This window comes from Heteronotia binoei, chromosome 1, assembly GCF_032191835.1.
Source record: "Heteronotia binoei isolate CCM8104 ecotype False Entrance Well chromosome 1, APGP_CSIRO_Hbin_v1, whole genome shotgun sequence".
Classification (NCBI taxonomy): domain Eukaryota; kingdom Metazoa; phylum Chordata; class Lepidosauria; order Squamata; family Gekkonidae; genus Heteronotia; species Heteronotia binoei.
In genome coordinates, this window is record NC_083223.1 from 210,135,697 (window position 1) to 210,158,924 (window position 23,228).

Consider the following 23,228-nt stretch of genomic DNA (forward strand, 5'->3'; position numbering starts at 1 on the left):
GAGTCTGGTGCCTCCCGGGGGGATTACGGCCCATTCGTTATGAGGGGTGGCCACTTCGGCTGCGTAAAGGGGTTTTCCGTCCCAAGAGTCCGTCTGCACGGCGGCTACTTGGCGGTCCATCCACACCTTCACAAAGTATTATAAGGTGGGTAAGTGGGCCTCGGCGGAAGTGGCGTTTGGCTGCAAAGTGCTGCAGAATGTTCTGGGTTAGGGGAAACCTGGTATCTCCCTCCCTAAGGGCCTACTGCTGTTGTATGTCCCTATGGTAATGGACCCTCCCACTCCTGGAACCACCAGAGAACGGAAGATTGTAAAACCTTACCGTGAAGCTTCCTTCTTGGTGGTTCCGGAGTGGGATGGTCCAACCCCCCCAGAGGTGAGCGGCTTCCCTGGTTGATGATTTGCTAATCTGGTATTTGAGGTTTTACCATTACTGTCATTAGACAGTTAAGTGGTGCACTGTGTTTTTGCCCCTATGGGTTTCCTTCTTTGCTTCAATAAACCTTGAGTTGGACCAATATATTCAAGGCTGTTGGTGTCTGTTTTGGGAGCTGTGTTTTCTTCACAGAGTTTGCAGGATGGGGAGTTATGGCTTGGTGACGACTGGGGAAGGTCCCAGGGGATAGGCCACTCCCCCCCGGTGGATCAAAGAAGAACTGACCCCATTCCAGAGGAGGAGGAGCCTAATCCCTATGGTAATGGACCATCCCATTCCGGAACCACCGAGAAGGAAGCTTCACGGTAAGTTCTTACAATCGTCTGTTCTCTATTGGCTGAGGCTCCTCCCTGGGGGAGGAAGTAAAGCTTGCTTTGCCAGACTTTCTCAGTTACACAGCAGAGCTATTGAACCAAGCCTCTTTTCCTTCTATTGGCTGAGGTTCCTGGTCCCCTGGGGAAGGAAGGAAAGAGCCAGAGCTTCCTTTATCCAGTTGCCTGGATCCCATGGGAAAAATACAAAGAAAGAACCTTTAAGCCAGTTTGGTGTACATATGAACATACAAAGCTGCCTTATACTGAATCAGACGCTCAGTCCATCCAAGTCAGTATTGTCTACTTAGACTGGCAGCAGCTCTTCAGGGTCTCAAGCTGAGGTTTTTCACGCCTACTTGCCTGGACCCTTTTAAGTTGGAAATGCCAGAGATTGAACCTGGGATCTTCTGCTTACCAAGCAGATGCTCTACCACTGAGCCACCATCCCTCCCCTGTAGTGGTTAAATGCATGCACTCTTTTATGGGAGAACCAGGTTTGATTCCTCATTCCTCCACTTGCAGCTGCTGGAATGGCCTTGGGACAGCCATAGCTCTCATAGGACTTGTCCTTGAAAGGGTAGTTGCTGTAAGAGCTCTCTCAGCCTCACCTACCTCACAGGGTGTCTGTTGTATGGTGGGGGGGGGGGAGGGAAGGTAAAGGAGATTGTGACTGCTCTGTGATTCAGAATATAGCGTGGGATATAAATCCAATATCTTCTTAAGACCAATGAGTGCTAATGTATTAAGCATGTTTTAAGTTTTTTTTTTTTTTTAAAAACCCTTTAATTGTGTTTGTGTCCTTTAAAAAGTTTATATCTGCTACCTAATCTTAAATAGGAGCACACATGGCCCCGCCCGACATGGCCCGGCCCGAGAGGGTCTCATTTATGTCAGATTCGGCCCTCATAACAAAATGGGCTTGACACCCCCGATTTAGATGCAAATAACCGCTAAAGAATGGAGGAGGGCAGGCATTTATCATTTAAAGATTAAAAGCTCAATTCCAAAGACAAAACACAATACCCCTTTGTTGGAAAGCGTCATGTTCCAGTTCTGGCCATGGTTTCCACACTAAAGTTGCTTTGTGATCCTCCTTCCCCACTGAAGTTATGTCTTTAAGTTCAGGGATATCAGCCTGGAATCTTGATCCAATGTTGATACGGCTGAAAATAAACAAAGATACAACAGGAAAGAATGCATGCAAGCTCAAAGCAGATGGTTCAATCTAACTGGAGAGAGGATTTTTAAGAAGTCTGGTAAGGGAGAATTACTTGTATACCTAAATAAAGGGGGAAGGGGAAGAAGGCAGAGACAAGGAGGGAAAACTAGAAGCTTCTCAAAAATTGAGTGTTTTCTGGTCCTTTAAATTAAGCTGTTTTGTTATTAGTAAACAAACTTTATGTGGTGAAGAAAACAACTTAGCCCACACAGTGCTCCTGCTCCCCACTGTGAGTAGAGGGGTATTCCAGGAAAGAGATGTCTAACTTTCCCAGACCACTTTCTGTTCTCTTGGTTGAACACTAAAACACCCAACTCACAGTACAGGAAGATGGTTTTCAAATGTGTCCTTACTGCTGAGTATACAAAAATATCAGTAGCTAGAAGAGATAAGGAACTTGGGAGTTTATTCTTTGTAGTGTATACAAATGTGACGTGAATTCCTAAGCAGAGTTACACACTTCTAAATTCACTGACTTCAACATGCCCAGAAGAATGTAACTCTGCTTAGGATGCACTGTTAGAAGCATAAATGCCCTCAATATTCTACTTCAATTGTTTCAAGGGGTGAGTTCACATTTTAAGAAGGATACAGACAAGCTGGAACGGGTCCAAAGGAAAACAATGAAGATGGGAAGAGTCTAGAGTCCAAGTCCTATGAGGAAAGGTGGAAGCAGCTGGGTAAGTTTAGCCTGAAGAGGAGGAGGCTGAGAGCTGACATGATCACCATCTTCAAGTACTTGAAGGGCTGTCACATAGAGGATTATGTGGAATTGTTTTCTGTTGCCCCAGAAGGCAGGACCAGAACCAACGGGTTGAAATTAAATCAGAAGAATTTCCAGCTCAACATTAGGAAGAACTTTCTGACTGAGCGGTTCCTCAGTGGAACAGGCTTCCTCAGGAGGTGGTGGGCTCTCTTTCCTTGGAGGTTTTTAAACAGAGGTTAGATGGCCATCTGACAGCAATGCTGATGCTGTGAACTTAGGGGGAGGTATTTGTGAATTTCCTGCATTTTGCAGGGGATTAGACTAGATGACCCTTGGATACCTTCTGATTCTATAAGTCCTGCCCTTAGTATTGAGGCAAAACAAACCTTAACCTTGAAATTATTCATTGCTGCCGGAGAGTTACCAGACAGAGCTCCTCCGTATTTCTTAGGTGTTTCAGAACCACTCAGCACCTAAACAGGAGGTGGTTGAAAGCTCGAATTTGGGTGCTCTGATTTTTTGCATGAACCCACATGCCAGGTGTGCTCATTGCAGCAATTGTGGTGTGCGTTCCTGTCCCTGATGGGTGATACACAAATCCGCAGCTTGTTCCCAAGCCTTCTCTTGCTACTCCAACCCAAAGAGGCTGAAAGGACTCCTTCACTGTCAGCCTTTATGAAGGTTTGTAAAGCAGTGCTTTCCCACAGGTTGACTTGCCCTTTGTTTGGCATTCCCTCAGTGATCCTTCTTCCTGCCTCCCCAATTATTTAATTGTTGTTTTTATGCTTCTGTGTATGCACTTCAGCTCAGGTTTTAATGGCTTTAAAATGGTTTTGTTGGTTTTAGTGGTTTCTAAGATGTGATTTTACTATGTATGCTTTAAATTTGTTAGCTGCCTTAGTGGCCTTTTTGAGAACAAAAAGGCAGGGTACAAATTTTGTAAATTAAAAATAAAATAAATGTATCTCCTACTAGCTTTTGGGGGTTTGAGTTACCTAATCTAGTGTGTGGCTTCCAGAGTTCTTGTGCTGATATTTTAACAATGATTAATTGATGGCATGTTGTGTTGGTTCCTTTCTTTGTTACATTAAGAAATCAATTTCAGGATTGCTTATTAGCTGCCTTGAGATTTGCAGAAAGGGAAAACACAAACATTTTAAAGTAAGTAGATGGAATTTTTTGGACAGCAGAGGGGGAAAAGAGTAAGTTGTTTGAAGTATCCAATTTCTCTATCGCCCAGTGAATTTATTAACTAGCATTTTGTGTATATGAAAGAGATGCAAGTCACTCCCATTCTAAGCCAGTGTGGATTTTGAAGGAGAAAGGCTCCTGAGGGATGGGGAGCAGCAGGCCATGGGCCCAGAAGATGTAGGCAGAGTCACACAGCAAGGACTCAGAAGGAAAGGAATATTCCATTCTCAAGGGGCAGGACATTCCACTGCAGGATCATTCTGGTTATGCAGTAACTACAGTTTAATCTCATGCTTCCCCTTTTTTGTTTGGGATGGGTGATACCACTCAGGTTTTAAACTACTGTCAAAAGTACTGTCTTTATCATCCTGTAAACTTGCTTAAAAAGCAAAGAAACTCAGTGACAAAAAGCAAAACAACAAACCAACCACTCTCAAGACACTCAGTTAAGACAATTAATGAGCAAGGAAGGATAAACAGATTCCAGCTGTCCATCTACAAAACTATATATGTTCAACTCTGCTGTGCAGCATGAGGCACAAGAAAGGAACTGTCTCTTCAAAACTAGGAAGATCTGCTTTAATAAAGAGAAAGTGTGCCATTACAGTCAACTCATGGCAATCCCGGGAAGTTCTACGTCATGGGGTTTTCAAGGCAAGAGATTAATAGAGGTGGTTTGTCATTGCTTTCCTCTGCAAAGTCTTCCTTGGCGGTCTTCCATCCAAGCGCTGACCCAGTTTCACTTCTGAGCTCATAGAAGATCTGTCTAGTCCAGGCTATTAGGGCTGCTACACCTGCTTTAATAGTTATGTGAAAATAAGGGTGTAATCTTAAACAGTTCTATTCAAAAGTAAGTCCGCTGTTGTCAATGGGGCTTATCCCTAGAAAAGTGTCCTCAGGATTGCCGCTTCAGTATTGAATTCTAAGTTCAGTTTAACACAATGTCATTAGAGTGCCATAAACAATCAAAAAAAGAATTGTATACTCGAGGATCAGGATTTTAATAATTATCTGAGCACCCTAAGTATGATATCCAGTCAGCACAAGAATCAAGAAGCACCACAGAGAACTCTGAACTTTTTACTACATTGTGTCACAAGACAAAGGCAAGGCTCTTAGCTCTTAAGGTGGTCACTGAAGCTAGGAATGGCTTCATTGCTTTTGGAATGCAAAAGTTTGCCACAGAATTATTTCCTACTGGTCAAGATCCAAGGCTACATGGAGAACCTTCCATACAAACTGTGGCACTTCAGAGGCAGATGCACTATTAAAGCACCACACTACCATATGACACCTCTTCTTGAAACCCAAGGACTGTCAGGAGCAGCTTCCAAAGAAGCACAAACAAATGAAGCGGGAAAATATACTCAAGGAAGTTCTGACGCACACACAGGAGTGTTGGATAGATATACAAGCAGAGGAATGTCTGGACCCTAGCCACTGTTAATGCCTATTAAACCCCATTCTAGGTGTAAATAAAGGTCAGCTGGACTACAGTGCATACTGAGTAATATGTATACTTAAAAAGATAATAATCCTTACGGTTCTACATCAATGGTCTGTTCTCCAGGCCCTGGTGTCACAGGGACATTGCTTCCATCAACACTATCTGAAAGAAAAAAGTAACATTTAAATAGATGTTCCCTTCATTAGCAAGCGGCCCTGTGGCACAGAGTGGTAAAGAAGCAGTACTACGGTCTGAACTCTCTGCTCACAACCTGCATTCGATTCCGGCAGAAGCTGGATTCAGGTAGCCGGCCCAAGGTTGACTCAGCTTTCCATCCTTCCGAGGTTGGTAAAATGAGTACCCAGCTTGCTGGGGGGAAAGCGTAAAAGACTGGGGAAGGCAATAGCAAACCACCCTGTAAAAAGTCTGCTGTGAAAACGTTGTGAAAGCAACGTCACCCCAGAGTCAGAAATGACTGGTGCTTGCACAGGGAACCTTTCCTTTTCACTTCATTTGCACATCTTTGTTCACTTTCCACTTCTTCCTTGTATCCCCTTACAGGAAAAACGTGGACAAATAGGAGAAGGGGCTGTAAGTGGTCAAATCCATGCTTTGCAATTTCTGGCATCTCAATTTAAAATGATGGCAAGTCTGGCACAAACCACTGCTTAAGATGACAGAGAGAGCTGGAATTTTAAGATGTATGATGATGTCATTCTACTGTTGTTTTTTAATGGAAGGAGTTTGCCTATATATACAATGTCCAGGATCTTTTATCTCTTTGCAAATATATTGGATGTGTATGTGGTATGAGGAGAGACAATGGCCCAATCTCATCAGATCTCAGAATCTAAGCAGTGTTTGCCCTGTTTAGCACCCTGTGGGGAGGGCAGGGATACTAATCTAATAAAATAAAATAAATACTTGGATGGGAGACCTTCAAGGAAGACTACAGAGGAAGGCAATGGCAAACTACATCTGTTTCTCATTTGCCTTGAAAACCCCTTGCCGGGTTGCCATATGTTGGCTGCAATTTGACAACACTTTACACATACACATGTAGTAAGACATGGGCATTATGATCTGTTGGCAGGACTGGTCAGGTTTGTCTGGATAACTGCAGAGACTACAGCAATATGACAGACTTGAGAGCCGCAGCCAGATTAGAGTAAGTCACAGCATTTGATACATCTGATGGACCAAAGGTCTGAATCAGTGTAAGGCAGAGTGTATACATCCAGACAACAGCTTCTGCGCACACCAATTTCCCCCTCTCACAGCAGACCTCCAATATCCCATCCCCCAAGAGTGGGTTGTAGCAGGAGGATGGAAGGCAGAGAAACCATGCTCTGCTGATGGAAATTTTGCCATCTGGATCCAAGCCCATGCTTTGGACAAATAGTTGCTCACATGGTCTAGGTGCCTGAGAATTCTTTTATGAATATTTCTATTTATGTTTTTTAAAAGGTCATTCAAGGTCCCAAAGCAAGTATGTTTTCTGCTTGTGCAAAAATGCTGAACGGGTTTGAAAAGTGACAGAATCCTCCAGTCAACTCAATCCAATAGATATTAAAGAAAAGTTCAGCAACAGCAGTGCTTACCCCTTCCAGCTCAGCAATTTCATTGAATGCCCACGAGTTCTTGTATTGTGAGAAAGGGAGAAAAGTACTTCTTTCTCCATCCCATGCATTATCTTGTAAACCTCTATCATGTCACCCCGCAGTCGACGTTTCTACAAGCTAAAGAGCCCCAAGCGTTTCAACCTTTCTTCATAGGGAAAGTACTCCAGCCCTTTAATCATTCTAGTTGCCCTTTTCTGGACTTTCTCCAATGCTATAATATCCTTTTTGAGGCGCGGCGACCAGAATTGTACACAGTACTCCAAATGAGACCGCACCATCGATTTATACAGGGCATTATGATACTGGCTGATTTGTTTTCAATTCCTTTCCTAATAATTCCCAGCATGGCGTTGGCCTTTTTTATTGCAAACGCACAGTCTTGACATTTTCAGTGAGTTATCTACCACGACCCCAAGATCTCTCTCTTGGTCAGTCTCTGCCAGTTCACACTCCATCAACTTGTATTTGTAGCTGGGATTCTTGGCCCCAAAGTGCATTACTTTGCACTTGGCCACATTGAACCGCATTTGCCACGTTGATGCCCACTCACCCAGCCTCAACAGATCCCTTTGGAGTTCCTCACAATCCTCTCTGGTTCTCACCACCCTGAACAATTTAGTGTCATCCGCAAACTTGGCCACTTCACTGCTTACTCCCAACTCTAAATCATTTATGAACAAGTTAAATAACAAAGCATTTAAAAATACATACATGGTTCCAACATGTCTCCCTCTCTCCCCTTCTACCTAACTGGCTGCCTTTGTTTATATTACGTCCCCCCTCCCTTTGCTTTTTTAACTGTTTCACTATCAACATGAACACTAAGTGGGTTTTGCCCAGTCTGAAATCTACACGTTTTTCAGTTGGAGAGATCCTCCCTTCCAGTTCTAATAGATGAAAAAACAAAAGAAACCTAACAGTGCAGCTTGCAATCTATTTGTGGAATGGAGCAAGAGTTCAGTAGCCCCTTAATGTCTAAAAGATTTATGGCTTTTGTGAGTCACTGCTCACTTCTTCAGATATAGCGAGAATGTGAGTCCATTGGTCCTTATATCTTGGTTGTGGCATGATTTCAGATGCAAATGAAAACAGTAGGCATTGGTAATGAGAGAAGAAATCTAGGTCTCAATTCAGTTAAGGAGGATGAATTTTCTTGAGCTTCATTATCAGTTGTAGCAGTCTATCTAGAAATAGATAGGTCTCCCTTTGAAATTTCAACAGCAACTTTTGTCAGGAACTAAATGTCCTAGAAGCTTAAAATGTACCACCGCTGAATGTTGTGGTTTCTAATGTCAGACTTATGTTCATTATTCTCTGCATTTTCCTGGACTGAATCCTCCTGGACTGAATTGAGACCTAGATTTACTGTCTCATCACCAATGCTGATATCTCCATACCATTCCTATGCATATCATACCTAATCCAATCAAGCTTGCTATTGAAATTCAGCATCTGAAATCATCTTTATAAAGTTATGTCTCCAGTATCATGAATGACATTTTATGGCACACAGGGCCCAGCCCAATAAAATGATATGTCAGATCCAGCCCTTGTAAGAAGTGAGTTTGACACCTGACTGCTAATACAAAAACACTGCCAAAAGAAGAGATCAGAAAGCTAAATGTTCACTAAGCAATCTGAACTGACACTGTAAAGTATGGAAGGGAGGCAACTCCCAGCCCTTGACACTAGCATCAACCACAAGGAATCTAGGCATGACCCTAGAGGCCTCCATAGACAGGGTCATGAAGTTCGCCAAGCTGGCATTTTCCCAACTGTGCCAGGTTAGGCAACTGGTTCCCTCTCTGTTCCACCCCAACCTAGCTACAGTAATCCAAGCAATGGCCTCCTCCAAGATAGACTAATATAATTCTGTGTGGGCCTATCCTTGTGCCTGACCTGGAAGCTCCAGCTGATCCAGAATGCTGCTGTGTGTGGGCTCCCTGGAGGGAACATATTCAACCTGTGTTGAGCAAGCTGCACTGGCTTACAGTGGAGCACCGGATCAAGCACAAAGCCCACAGCAGTCAGGGACCTACATACTTTTGGGACCGCTTCTCGTGATATGCCCCTGGAAGAGCACTGCACTCAGGGAACAAGAACTTACTGGTGGCCCCTGGTCTGAAAGATATCCTGATGTCCTCAATTAGGGCCAGAGTTTTTTCAATCCTTGCCCCCACCTAGTGGAACTCTCTGACAGAGAACATCCATGCCCCGAGGGATCCACTACCTCTCCACAGGGCACGTGAAGCAGCGATGTTCCAACAGGCATTTGGTTGAGGACACCGTACAGCCTGGCACTCTTGCACTCTCTCCCAATACCTGAAGAATCCCCAAGAGGCTCTGAAATGACAATTTTTTTGCCATCCTGCAATGGGGACTTTTTAAATGTAGGTTTTAATTTCATTTATTTGTTATATGTATTCTGTTGTAAACTGCCCTGAGCCCTGCTTGCAGGGAAAAGATGGTTCATAAATCCAACAAAATAAATAAATAATCATAAACAGATAATGGTGAAAAAATATGTTTATAAGATCTACCATGGTAATAAGAGAACAAAGAATACTTACTAGATCGGCAGAGAAGTACACGGGGAGTGGGTGTCAGAGGAGTGAGTGGTAGCTGGGGGTGGGATGCCCCATGAGAGGAGGTGATAACACTGCTGAAGAGACCAGATCCTTGACGTACTGGGCTGAGCATAGGAGGGGGGGTGTAAGGCAGGAGTTCATGAGTCCTATCAAGATGGTCACCCAGGATGCGAGGAGAGCGAAGCTGGCTTTGATACAGGGTAGCGCCTGAATGCATGACACTGAAGTTGAAGGAAGGAGGTGGGATGAAGAGTGGCTCAGGTCTATGGCGGTATTTTCTCTTGTCTTGTGAAGGTTTGAAGGTCTCTTCAGAGTTGGTAATGTTTTGGTGATTTTTCCTACTGGGATCCTGAATGGAAAATTATTGAAGCATTGAAACCATTTTAGCTATAATGTGCTGGATTACATACCTGTTACACCATCATACACTAGCCCCAACCCATACCATAACTAACAAGCCTCTGAAACACAGGTATAGCCTTGTTTTCAGAGAACAAGATCCACTAATTTTTGGTATCTTTTCTGTAGCACCTCCCACCACCACTTTTTTTTTTTGCAGGGGTGCACACAGTATTTTTATAGTTACGTTCACAACAACCAAATGAGGTAATTAGTCTGGATAACAATGGATTTGTCAAGGATCCATGTAAAATTCACAGTCAGGTGGAGATCGAAACCTCCACTCCCCAGTAATAAGAACAGCGTATCACAGTAATTTGTGGTATCCTCTCAGGAAATGCAGTCAGTTTTCAACAAGAGCATTCCTGCACTTGTATCTTAACTAAGAAACTCAGGCCCGTGTTAAACTGACCCGGTTCCGTTCCGAATATCTTTGTTCCAGATATTATCAATCAAACTGCCATACTGCAATTTGAATCACTCCGTGGTGAAACTGTCTTCTTCCGTCCACACGACGGCACCATGCAGTTCTTTTTCCCTCCACTTTTATGCGCATATGTGCACATGCACATAGGTTAAAACATTATGTGGTTATGCAGTTATGCGCATATCACTAAGTAGTAAAAAAAATGGCGACCGTAAACTGGATGTCTGAGGCTCCTTTTGCTCTGGGACAGTGTTCAGACATCCGGAGGTTGGTCCAGAACAATCCAGATGGGGAAACTACAAGGTGAAACCGGAGAACTAAAAAAACACCGCAAAGCAGCAGGTAACAAAATACTCTGGTTCTGAGAAGGAGGGGGGGGGGGCTACTACAAGTCATAGGGAGGCAGATGTTGCTGTCTGATCAGCCACTTTTAATCCGGTATGAAACAGCAGCGACAACTGATAAAACTGTGCGTCTGAACAGCCCCTAAATGTTCCAAATTGGGTAAAACGATCAAAGTGGGCTTGAACATTACACCATAAGGAACAATCTTATCACTTGATATGGGAACCATTAAGTGATGAATGTATATGACCAAACCAACCCTTGGTGAAACAAAGGGCAACACTGTCAGATGGCTATGCTCATCTTCATTGTGATACTTTTGACACATACCCAGGCATTTTACCCTGAAAAAGGGACCTGTCTGGCACTACAAAATAAGACTGGCATGCTGTAAATGGACCAGTTCAAGTGTCCATTAATCACTGGTAACTGCTGGCATACACCTAGACCCTAAGAACTTTTTCTGTTATTAGCCCTTTTATCTAGTTGTGGAAGCAGTCCTCTGCTGTGGATTGTGTTAGGCACTTCTAAGCTGATTAAATTTATTGGTCTTGCATAAGCAGGTGTGCCAAACACCACAGCAGAGCACTGCCTCTCCAACTGCTGAAGAGGAATGCAAGCAGAAAAGTGGCTTAGGATCCATGCTTTATCCAAAGAGGAACACAGGCCATCACTGAGATGTTTATTACTTGCCTATGTACTTTCCTGTTACTCCCCAATTGTTTTCTTATGAAAAATCTGATTGCCTTTGTCTGTTTGGCTCATGTTCTTCTCCACCCTGACAATCTGGATAGCCCATGAGATAGAAATGAGATTCACATGGAGAGCAAACTTCAGAAAATGGGTGTAGCAAAAATAATGTTGGGCCTCTGACACTCACCAAGACATGGTACACTTGGATGTAAGACTCCATAATTAAAATATGGCCAAGGTTCACACATAGGGAAAATGAGTAGACTGCAGTGGCTAAATAAAACTTTCACAGCACCTATCAGGGTGCATTGCTTTCATAATTATTAGTGGATAAAGCTTATTTACCTAAGGTAGAAAATAGTGGAGGGGAAAATGTATTCCTCTCCAATTTCTCAAGGAGAAAATGAACTGGTTTAAGCAGCAACAATAAAACAAACAAGCACAAATAAACAGGTGACACTGGCAGGCAATAAATCCCTTTGTTTTTGTTTAGAGTCTGCTTAGGAATAGCCAGGCATTTAATAATAATAATAATAGTAATAATAATGGGGAAGAATGGTGGCTCAGTGGTTGAGCATCTGCTTGGTAAGCAGAAGGTCCCAGGTTCAATCCCCAGCATCTCCAACTAAAAAGGGTCCTGGCAAATAGGCATGAAAAACCTTAGCTTGAGACCCTGGAGAGCTGCTGTTAGTCTGAGTAGACAATACTGACTTCGATGGACCGAGGGTCTGATTCAGTATAAGGCGGCTTCATATGTTCATAACAATAATAATAATAATAATAAAAGAATACAATACTTCTGCATGACCTGGAAGTATAACCTGGATGATTCTGCATTTCCAAAGAAAAAACATTTAATAAGAACATTAAAAATGCAAAGGGATTTATTAGGTGCCCTTGGCATCGTTAGTGGCAAGAGAACACTCACAGAAGACGGGCATGGGCTGGCTGCTTTAGGGGAACGTGGTGGCGAGTAAGTCATCCTCACAAGAACAGGCATCTCATCATCTGAGACAGGCTTATCTTTGACTGTGGCACTGCTGTCAGTGGCCTGCCAGCTGGGATCAGGAGACAGGAGCTTTACTGGGACAGAAACAGGCATGACGATGGGTACAAGGCTATCCACCTCGGAGGGCGGCTGCGGCGGCGGCTGCTCTGATGGGTTCTCTCCTTCCTCCTGTGCAGACAATTAAAGGCTTTCAGCCTCAACCACAGATGGCCCCTGATGTATAGAGTATTAAATGTGGCACAAACAACAAAGCGTCTTGTGGTTCTTTAAAGAGTAACGCATTACTATGGCAGAAACTTTTGTAAACTAGATCCACTTTGTTCGATGATACAATAAATACGTCAGTCTCTGTGGTTTTTGCTGCAACCGACTGAACACCTTTTCTGCTGTTGTAAATATAATGTAAAAAGGTACTTCAATCGTGGGCAAAAATTCCTCAGGACAAATAAGATGACTTCCCACACCAAAGCAAACAGTACTACTGGATTTAGAGCACAGTTCAATTTTTTTTAAAAGACTAAATAATAAGGGCCCACACATGCGTGTTCAGAGTGAGGAACCTCTTTCACCTGAAGGCCAGCCAAAAGCTTAAGCAAAACTCTTAAGTCGTTGTGATATCACATCAATATCTTTCCACTGAGGAAAAATTAACACACTTGAAACAAAGCTAGAGAAAGACACTACTTTGACAACTGCAAGGTGAGCTCAGGAATTATGGCACTCTGTTTTAATAGCAAAGCAAAGCAAGCAGTGAACTTCAGCAGGAAAGGGTGACAGCCAAGTATCAAAAAAGTTCCAACCTGTTTGAAGATGGGAGATGCCCGTACCCCTCCATGAGACCTCATGTGGCCATTTAGGGCTGGTAAACTCTTAAACTCCTTCAAGCACACAGTGCACATTAGTTTACTCTTTGTTTCAGATTTCTCTGCATATGTTTCTTGATTGTGGCCAGTGTTACTGTAAGAGACAGCAAATGAAGATACTATTTTGATAAAAATGCTCAAAATTACTTTGTAACGCTGCTACATGTAACAGTTCGTTAACACACCACCAAATCAAGTCTCTCTCAGTAGCTAATTTTGATGTGCTTGAATGCAGCAAATATACTTGAAAATTAATCCCATCACCGATTTTTCCCTGTATGTGCTGAACATGTTGCTTTAAAATCAAATTATTTTTGATGTGTATAAGAATCCAACATTGAGGAGTCCAAAGTCCACTTATCCAGCAGTAAGCTATATTGAAATACATTTCCAGGTGATTTTGTTTTGAGTCAAGTCTTCAATCATAAAACATGTATCAGCCACAAAGCATAAATATCTACTTAAAAACAGGGCTGCTTTTCACATCAGTGCTTTTCAAAAGGTTAAAACAAGCCCAGACCAAAAAAACCCCTTGAAGGCTGCAACCTCATATTTATTATATTGAAAAATATTAATTGTGGACAAGATCAGTCATATTTCATCTATGAACATATCCTGGAAAATATGTATGTGCAGTATTTATGGGAATTCGCATGATCTAAAAAATCTATTACACAAAGTGGTTAAAACCTTGTCTTAAAAAGCAGTTCATTTATTTCCAAAGAGAAATTACTTCACAGGAGGGCTTCCCCTCCCCATTTGCCCCTGTATTTTTCCAGGGTTTTTCCTCCCAGGCCTTCACACCTCTACTTTTCCTCAAAATACTAACAAAGAAGATTTCTTTCAGGTTTGGCAGAGGTACAGGGCTACAAAGTCATTTACAGTACAGTGTTAAGCAGCTACATACTTCTTAAGTCCACTGAAGTCAATGGAAGGAGGTAGTGTAACTGTGTTTAGGACTGCACTATTAAGAGCCATGGATGTGCAGCGGCCCTGCTCTACTTAGAATGTCTGCCAAGTTATGCTCTGTCTTGCAACATGTGTGGCCAGTAGGAAAATGTCATGAACAAGACATCACTGCCAAAGCAGGTGAGCTTCCCAAGAGAGTGTGCCTGATCCATTTTCTATATGTTTATGTAAAGCTTTAATGTCATATGTTCTTTCTTAATATGGATTACTGAACTTTGTCACTGTGGTGAAAATGATTGAGACTCCATTGAGTGTGACGTGGAAAAGTGGCTCACTGGCTTGTCAGTGGTTGGTCATCCTGCAGTAACAATGCATTCCTGATCCCCAGAGTGCTGTGTGTGCTGTGTCCATTACTGTTCAAGAGAAAAAGCAGAATGAGGCCTTTCCTGGGAAGTGCACACCATCTGTTCGCTAAGAAGAAACATCAAGACCACTGACAGTGTGGTCAAGAGTTTGAAGGACTCCTGAAAAGATCTGAATAAAATATGTGCCAGTAGAAAAATAAAAGTGGTACAGGTCACAAAGTGTATTGGTCTCCAGATAACATTGGTTCACTGTGAAAACATGGTAAAATCTCTTCTGTTGACAGCAGCAATTCTGCCTTGCCACAGAAAATGTCTTGCAACTATCAAACTGAGAAGCACTCCGCAGTGACACTTCCTAAAATCCATGTCCTGTATCTAGAATGGAATTGTCTGTGTCATGAAACTCCATGCTACAGCTGGCAAGAAGGTTTAGTAAATTATTGGATGGACCATTTAGGAAGAGTAGCTGACACATCCAGAGGTCTAGCGAGTCTAGCCTTGGCTACCTAGCAGGAGAAAACACTCCTAGATTAGATACTGGAAACCCACCTGATGCTACATGAAAGGATGAACCTCCTACTTTCCTGCTGGAACTGGGTAACTGGGTTCTAAAAATACCACCCAGTCATTGTTTCTTTGAGTACACTTTACTTGAGTAATCGCTGACTCTTTTGGTGCCCAGAAGGCTGGCACCCTCTTTCCAGTACCCAAACCCCTTCCTCTTAGAACACCAACACTATTCTTTAGTTGTTCACTATGTTTAAGGTCTCTACAGGCAGTTTCTAATCACACCAGACCAGGGAATTCCATACTCCTCAGAGATATCTTTCCCTGTTTGACTGGGTAAAGAATCTTCTTCTCTCTCTAGAAGATCTATCCAAGTTATGTTTAGATAGAAACTGAATAGATCCAGGGCTTTTTCCCTCCCTGGAAAAAGAGGTGCCAGAACTCTTAAGAGGGAAATGCTGAAAGAACTCTTTGAAAAACTCACCTGTTTTATATTGAAGTATAGCACCACAGTATTTTATGTTTAATGTTTTGTAATGCTGTGTCCGTAATGCTGTACTTGTTTTTAGATGCCACTTTTTTAGATGCCACCCTGAGTCCATTCGTGGAGAGGGCGGGAGGAAGGAAGGAAGGAAGGAAGGAAGGAAGGAAGGAAGGAAGGAAGGAAGGAAGGAAGGAAGAAAGGAAGGAAGGAAGGAAGGAAGGAAGGAAGGAAGGAAGGAAGGAAGGAAGGAAGGAAGGAAGGAAGGAAGGAAGGAAGGAAGGAAGGAAGGAAGGAAGGAAGGAAGGAAGGAACACATGGGTGCCCCTCATGAACTTTTAAACATGTTTTGCTATTTTTCCCCCCACAAAGAGGTTCTGGAACTCAGTTCCACTGCATTCCTCCAGGGGAAAAAACCCTGGATCTATTCAGTTTCCCTCAGCCTGAATGGGAGTCTTCTCTGCTACCCACTTCCTTGCCAAAGTCTCCCCCAGTTCTCTGTCTGTGTTCAAACTGCTGTCAGCTAATGCTGAATTGAAATCTGACTGTCAGCACTAATCCCTTTTTCTGTCAGGGCTATTTCCAGCTGATCTTGCATTGAGCACGGGGTTGGACTAGATGGCCCCTTCCAACTCTATGATTGCCTGGAGCAACCCATCACTCAAGGTTCTCTGACTTTGTGAAGAATTAACCCTTCACAGCCCTGTAGTTGTATGTATTACACTTTTAAACCTGGATTACTGAACTTTAAGCCTGGATTACTACACTTTTAAGCATTTTAAAAAACCAGTCCATTACTCAGTGTCATACTTTTATTGGGGGGGGGGGGTTGCATTGCTTTTAAATTCTGCAAGTCTTGAGTCTCAGCCAGAAACAAGGAAATAAACTGACTAACTATATAAATAAAATAAACCCACTAATCTATATTAATAACAACTGTGGCAATAAGCTCCTGAACTGATCAAAAGGTTAGACAAAGAGAAAGAATTAAGAGATAAAAGTGTGGTGGCAAAATACTGAAGACAAAAGGCTGAAATGTTCTAACCCCAAAGAGCTTTGCTTTGGGACTGTAAAAAAGGAACTGAGCAGACAAAGCACTTGCTTCACAGTTCAACTGAGGCAACTGCTACTAAATCTATTGGGGCAGTGGATGAGGATGGAACACCAAAGTTCCAGAAGTTTCAACTCTGGCCTGTGCATAGGCAGATTCCCATGTTGAACTGCAAAGAAGCCACCCATGCAGGACAATTTCTTTAAAAGAATCCATTAGAACACATATGTAGTTCACCATAAATATACCTTTGTTCAGGTGACACTGATTCAAGTGTGCTCTCAGATAGCTGGATCTGCTGTTATGGAAAGAAAGGGGAAACACTGGTACGTCAGCTTATTGAAAAATTATCTACATACATATACATAATAGTTTCAGTCACTCTCTCACAGTCACACATCATACAAGCCTCCAGAACACAGATACTCAGATGAAAGGATTATACAATGCAGATAGGCAACAGATCAGCTCTCATTCACTGCCATTCAATTCTATGGGGTAAATAGACTTTTGTCTGGGACACAGAAACGGGTTGTTTACCTGTAACTGATGATCTTCGAGTTGTCATCTGTGTAATCACACACATGGGTTTTCCACCTGGAAACGAACCCGACCTCGGAGAATTCAAAGCTAGCCTCAGGCGTTTTATTTTGGCACGCATTCCCTCTCGGTCTAGGGAGCAGGCATCCACTGCGCATGCCTGGAATGAGGGGAAGTCGCTCCACCCACTCAGTTTCTTTTAGCCGCTGTATAGAGAAAAATTTTAGAGTAAATCAGCAGCGGGGAAGGCTGGACAGGAGTGTGTGACTGCACAGTTGACCACTCAAAGATCATCAGTTACAGGTAAACAACCTGTTTATCTTCATCGTGGTCTCTGTGCAGTACCACACATGGGTGACTGGTAAGCTGAAGTTCATGGTTGGTGGGTGCTGGTTCAAGGGAGAAAAAAACCCGTATTAAACATGCATATAAAATGACATGAGATATTGTACTTACAGGGCATCGATCTGAAGACGTCAGTCGAAAATGGAATGTACAGCCTGCCCTAAGGAAACGTCATGCCGTCAACGAATGTCCAGGGTGTAGTGCGTAGCAAACATAGATGGAGAGGACCAGACCGCAGCGGCACAGATGTCCTCCACTGATACGCTTCTGCAGAAGGTTGATGACGTGGAAACGGCTTCAGTAGAACGAGCTTGCAAGTTTTCAGGTAAGGGTTGTTTAGCCAGCTGGTAACATAAGGCAACCCATTTTGAAAATCTCTGAGTTGAGATTTTGCGCCCTTTTTTATGTGTCCCGTAGGCTACAAAAAGTCTAGAGTCCTTATGGAAGGATCGTGTCCTATCGATATAGAACGCGAGGGCTCTACCTACGTCAAGATTATGTAGAGTTTTTTGTCCGGCATCACTAGGATTTTGAAAGAAGGAAGGAAGTGTAGTCGACTTCCCTAGGTGGTAAGGGGAAACCACCTTTGGCACAAAAGCAGGATCTGGACGTAGCACTATTCTGTCATGGTGAAACACAGTGTATGGGTGGTCTGTCCTGAAGGCACAAATGTCACTGGTTCTCCTGCCGGATGTAAGTGCCACCAGTAATGCCGTCTTCCATGACGAGATACAGTGGAATGGATGCCACTGATTCAAAGGGAGGTTGCATCAACTGGCTCAGAACAAGAGACAGGCTCAATGTCGGTTGTAGTTGACGAACTGGGGGTCAAAGATGTAAAATGCCCTTTAGGAAGGCTTTTGTTGCAGAATGAGAGAAGACAGTGCATCCATCAATGTGTGCCTGAAGAGCTGAAACAGAGGCCAAGTGAACTTTCAAGGAAGAATAGCCCAGACCGGAGTCCGATAGAGACAGAGTGTACGACAAGAGCTATAGAGGATGATTCAGGAAGTTGTGCTGAGCAGCGTATACTGAAAAAGGCTTCCACTTTTGGGAATAGGATTTCCTAGTAGACTGTTTACTGGAGTTGAGTAGAACCCGTCAGACTTCGGGGGGGGGGGATCTAGAAACTGATTTTCCAGTCAGTCGGTCACAAAAGAGCTAGATCGTGGTGCAGGGCTTTCCCCTCTTGTTGGGAGATTAAGTCTCGAGCTGGAGGGAAATGATGGAACACATTGTGTGATAGAAGTAGAAGGGTGGTGAACCATGGCTGACGAGGCCACCAGGGAGTGATGAGGATACAATTGGTCTGATCCAGTTGGATTTTCTGTAGAGTTCTGGTTATTAATGGAATCGGAGGGAATAAGTAATGGAGTGGTCCCGACCACGAGTGGAAAAAGGCATCTCCTGGAGATTGTGGGGACGAAGGGCCCCGAGTGTAAAAGCATGGGCATTGTGCGTTGGTCGGAGAGGCAAAGACATCTATGGCTGGAACCCCGAAGCTCCTGAAGACTACTTGAAGGTAGGTGCGGTTGAGGGCCCATTCGTGATTGTTCACGAGGTGCCGGTTTAGCATGTCTGCTTGAACATTCTGGATTCCCAGCAGGTGTACAGCTGTCAGGAATATGTTGTGAGCAATGCTCCAATGCCAGAGGGATAAGGCAAATTTGCAAAGGCGGATGGATGCAGTGCCCCCGTCGGTTGATATAAAACAGAGTGGCCATGTTGTCTGAGGTGATCTGGACATGTAGACCGCGAAGAGACGGTAGGAAAGACTTGACTGCTCAGTGGACCACCAAGAGTTCTAGGCAGTTGATGTGTAGAGACTTCTCGTAGTCTGTCCACTGTCCCTGCACCATCAGAGATCCAAAGTGGGCTCCCCAACCCCACTTCGAGGCATCTGTCGTGACAATGGCCGACAGAGGTGTCCGTATGAAGGGCGTTCCTGTCAAAAGATGGTGTTCTATTCTCCACCACTTAAGGGATATGAAAACGTGGTGGGGAACGGTGAGCAAAGTCATTTGGTGTTGTCGATGCGGGTGGAAAGTTCGCACAAACCATAGTTGCAGGGGTCTCATGTGGAGCCTCGCAAAATACAGGACAGAAGTCGTAGCGGTCATGAGTCCCAGCATGCGTTGAAAGATGGCGCTGTTTGGGTAGGGTGAGACATGATCATAGAGGCCAGAGACTGGATGCGGCAGACTCTGTCTATGGGAAGGTAGGCCTTGTGGGATATCGTGGACAGGCGTGCACCTATGAATTGGATGTCCTGGGTTGGTGTCAGATTGGATTTTGTCAAGTTGACTTGAAGGCCCAGTGAAGATAGAAGAGTCAGGGTGGTAGAAATGTCTTGTAGGAGTTGCTCCCTGGATTGGGCCACAATGAGCCAGTCGTCTGTGTACGGATATATGGAGATTTTCTGCTGGTGAAGTGCCGCCCCCATCACCGCCATGCACTTTGTGAAAACTTTTGGTGCAGTGGAGAGACCAAAGGGAAGGGAGCGAAACTGGTAGTGTTGATCCCCGATGGCAAATCTCAGGAATTTTCTGTGATGATGGTTGATGGTTAGATGGAAGTAGGCATTTTAAAAGTCTATTGACGCCATCCAAGATTTTTTTGGGATCCATGGAAGGATACACTGCAGGGTAATCATGCGGAATTTTTTGTATTGTACATGACGATTGAGTTTGCAGAGGTCCAGGATTGGACGTTGCCCTCCATCTCTCTTTGGTACTAGAAAGTATCAGGAATAGAACCCAGTTCGATGGAACTGAAGTGGAACTGGTTCTATGGCTGCCTTGTCGAGCAGGGAGCAGATCTCTGATTGAAGTGGGGGAGATGGAGGGGTGCAGACAAATCAATGGAGCTTCGGTAGAGAATCGAACTCTATGGTGTTCCCCCTGCGGATTATTGCTAGGACCCATGATGTGATGGATTCCCATATGGGGTAAAACGGAAGCAGTCTTTTGACACTGATCGAGTCTTGTGGTGGGGGTTGAGGAGAAACTATAAGGGAGTCAAAGAGATTGCTTTGAAGCAGGAGTCGTCTTTTTCGTGGGCTGTGAACGAGGACACTGATGGAAAGGTTGCTTAGCTGGTGGAGCTTTGCGTTTCCAGTAATTGGTCTGTTTCTGTGAGCGGGGATGTTTGCAGTAGAACTGTTTCCAAACTCTATGTCGGTTAGGCTGGCGAGTCTGCTACTGATTGACTCCCAGTCTCCTAGCGCTTTTTCTGCTGTCATTCATAGTAGTCAGTATGTTGTTGGTAGTGGCATTGAAGAGGCCCTAACCGTCAAACAGTAGGTCTTCGATCTTGAAACTGATGTCTTGTTGCAGTGAACTGGACCAAAGCCAGGCGTGGCGGCGTAAGGCGATGGATGTGGCCAGGCTCCTGGAAGAACAAGCAATAGCATGACGAACCATGTTAATCTGTTGTTTGCTAACATGGGAGATTTCTTGCAATAGTTGAGTGGCCTGCTTCTGCGCAGCATCAAGTAGCGAGGGCACTAGTGTGGTCAATTGAGAAGTTAAATTGAAAATATAAGCTGAAAAATATGCCAAATAGTTGTGAATTTTGGAGGTAGCTATAGTGAGAGAATAAATCTTTCTTCCCAGCATGTCCAGCTTTCCCCCTTCCTTCTCAGGTGGGACCGGGTGTGTGGTCTGTTTAGATTTGGACGAGGAGTGCACAATCATGGAGTGGGGTGCAGGATGATTGAAGAGGAACTTAAGAGTCTGGAGCGTGGATCTTGTACAGTGATTCGACTCATTTAGATGTTGGAGGGACTGAGGCAGGTTTATCCCAAGCCTCTCTGAGACCTTCAAGATGGACAGGGAGCATCGGGAGAAAAGAACCAGCAGGTAGGTCCACGTGGACTAAGTCATGGACCACATCCGACACTCTAGGTAAATCAGTGGTAAGTTTGATGTTTAGGGTATTAGCCATGTTGGTTATCAGGTCTAAGTATGCCTTGGAGCCCTCAGACGGTGAGAGATCGGCTGGTTTGTTAATGTTGGAAATTGGAGAGGCGGAGGCAGACACTGCGGACTGGGAAGAATCCCAGGAGTGTCCTTCAGGGCATCTATAGGTGTGGCTAGACAGTCGTCCAAAGACTGGGGAACATTCTTATCTGGCAGGATAGGTTGGCCAGGTTGTTCCAGCTGTTGTTGCTTAGATGGGGCTAGTTGAACTGCAGAAGTTGAGGCCGTCGGCGACAGCCCCCTTGAATCCTGAGTGTAGCGTCGGCGTCTACGTGGAGATAAGTCCTCAGGGTACCGAGAGTGGTACCGATGCTGGTGGAACTCGTAGGAAGGTGATCTAGAGAGTCTATAATGTTGCCAGTGCCGACGTAGAGGCGAGGGTGATCTGGACCTCGATGGGCTGTAATAGTACCAATCCGTGTGTCAGCTTGGAGATCGGGGGTAGGTATGGACTTCGGTGGCAAAGTCTCTGTGTGGTGACTGGCGCATCGGGGATCGAGAACGACGTTAATAGTAAGCCTGAGTTGACGATTCTTGGTAAAGTGGAGACACAGCTGAATTCTTAAAGTACGTGGCACAGATACCTACCAAAAGGAATGAAATCCAAGGAAGTTAGTCTGCTGTGTTCGAGGTCGAAAGGGTGGCAGATCCATGGACTCAGCGGCAAGGATTTCGTCAGGCAAAGATCCGTAGATAGAGGGCGATTGTGATGGGATGCGAATGATGTTGGATCGCAGAGGCATGTCGGTAATGACATCGGCAGGAGCCGAGAGCTCCGTTGGAAGGACCGGCACAGTAGATGGAGAAGATACCGCAGCCGAGGCCGTTGCTGTCGAGGTTGAAGCAGGAGCCAAGTGTGAAGTCGGAACTGAAGCCGAGTGCGAAGTCATGGTCTGCTTGGAAATTTTCAAATCCGAAGATCTCTGGTCGGTCTTTGCTTTAGATTTCGATGCGGATGAATCCGAGCGGTGTTTAGAAGACGACCGAGCAGTATTTTGGAGTTGTTAGATTTCTTAGTATGTTTTCCGGACTTATGCTTGCTGGGAGTAGAGGTGTGCATTCGGTTCGGCCAAACCGAATAAACCCCTGAATCACCCCGATTCGAAAGTATACGGCACTGTATACTTCCGAATCCATTTTCAGCCCATTAAAGTTCCGAATATATATTCGGAAGTATTCATAAGTCAATGGAAAGGCGAGAAAGGAGCTTCTGCAGCCTCAGGAGCTGCTTGCCTCCTTTCCCTTTGGAAGCCCTTTCCCATAGCCTCCCTGGGATCAGGGAGGGAGGGGCCTTTGGAAGCCTTTTCCCATAGCCTCCCTGGGATCAGGGAGGGAGGGGGAGAGGAGCCCCAGCAGCCAATCCAAAGCATGCATTTGCAAAATGCATTGCAAATGCATGCTTTGCAGGGCTGTTGTGTAGCTGATGGCTGGGCTAATCCCCCAGCCATCAGCAACATTGTTGTTCTTTTGTTTACTTGGATATCCAAGTAAACTGTTCTCTGGCCAATCACAGAGCAGTGCTATTTTTTGAAACTGCTCTGTGTAGGGCCAGAGAAGTGTTTTAAGGAGTCTGCCTGGCTGGGCTCCATTCCATTGCTGCTGTGCTGGTGTGTGAAAGAGATTGTGCTGTGCTGGCCCTTGGCCTCAGCTGCTGCTGCTCTCTCTCAGCCTTGCCTGACTTGCCTGGAGTACAGAAGACTTCTAAGGTAAGACAGTCTTGGGGTTCTTGTTTTTATTTTAGTTAGTAAAAGGACTTTTTAAGACTCAGAGTCCCTTTACTTACCAGATTTG

General features: G+C 44.4%; 1 protein-coding gene across 5 annotated transcripts in view; it reads right to left on the minus strand.

Moving 5' to 3' along the window:
- The window catches only part of TRERF1 (transcriptional regulating factor 1), a 153,698-nt gene that overhangs the window by 19,346 nt on the left and 111,124 nt on the right, over positions 1 to 23,228 (minus strand). For 2 of the 5 annotated variants that reach the window (XM_060247366.1, XM_060247361.1), the window contains exons 3-8: positions 16,821 to 16,870; positions 13,197 to 13,353; positions 12,316 to 12,564; positions 9,506 to 9,872; positions 5,409 to 5,475; positions 1,774 to 1,913 (exon numbers count right to left, since the gene is read on the minus strand). In XM_060247366.1, coding sequence (XP_060103349.1) covers positions 1,774 to 1,913; positions 5,409 to 5,475; positions 9,506 to 9,872; positions 12,316 to 12,564; positions 13,197 to 13,353; positions 16,821 to 16,870 — 1,030 coding nt within the window. The remainder of the gene's footprint in view (positions 1 to 1,773; positions 1,914 to 5,408; positions 5,476 to 9,505; positions 9,873 to 12,315; positions 12,565 to 13,196; positions 13,354 to 16,820; positions 16,871 to 23,228) is intronic. The other 3 variants (XM_060247370.1, XM_060247374.1, XM_060247377.1) reach the window with 3 other exon arrangements.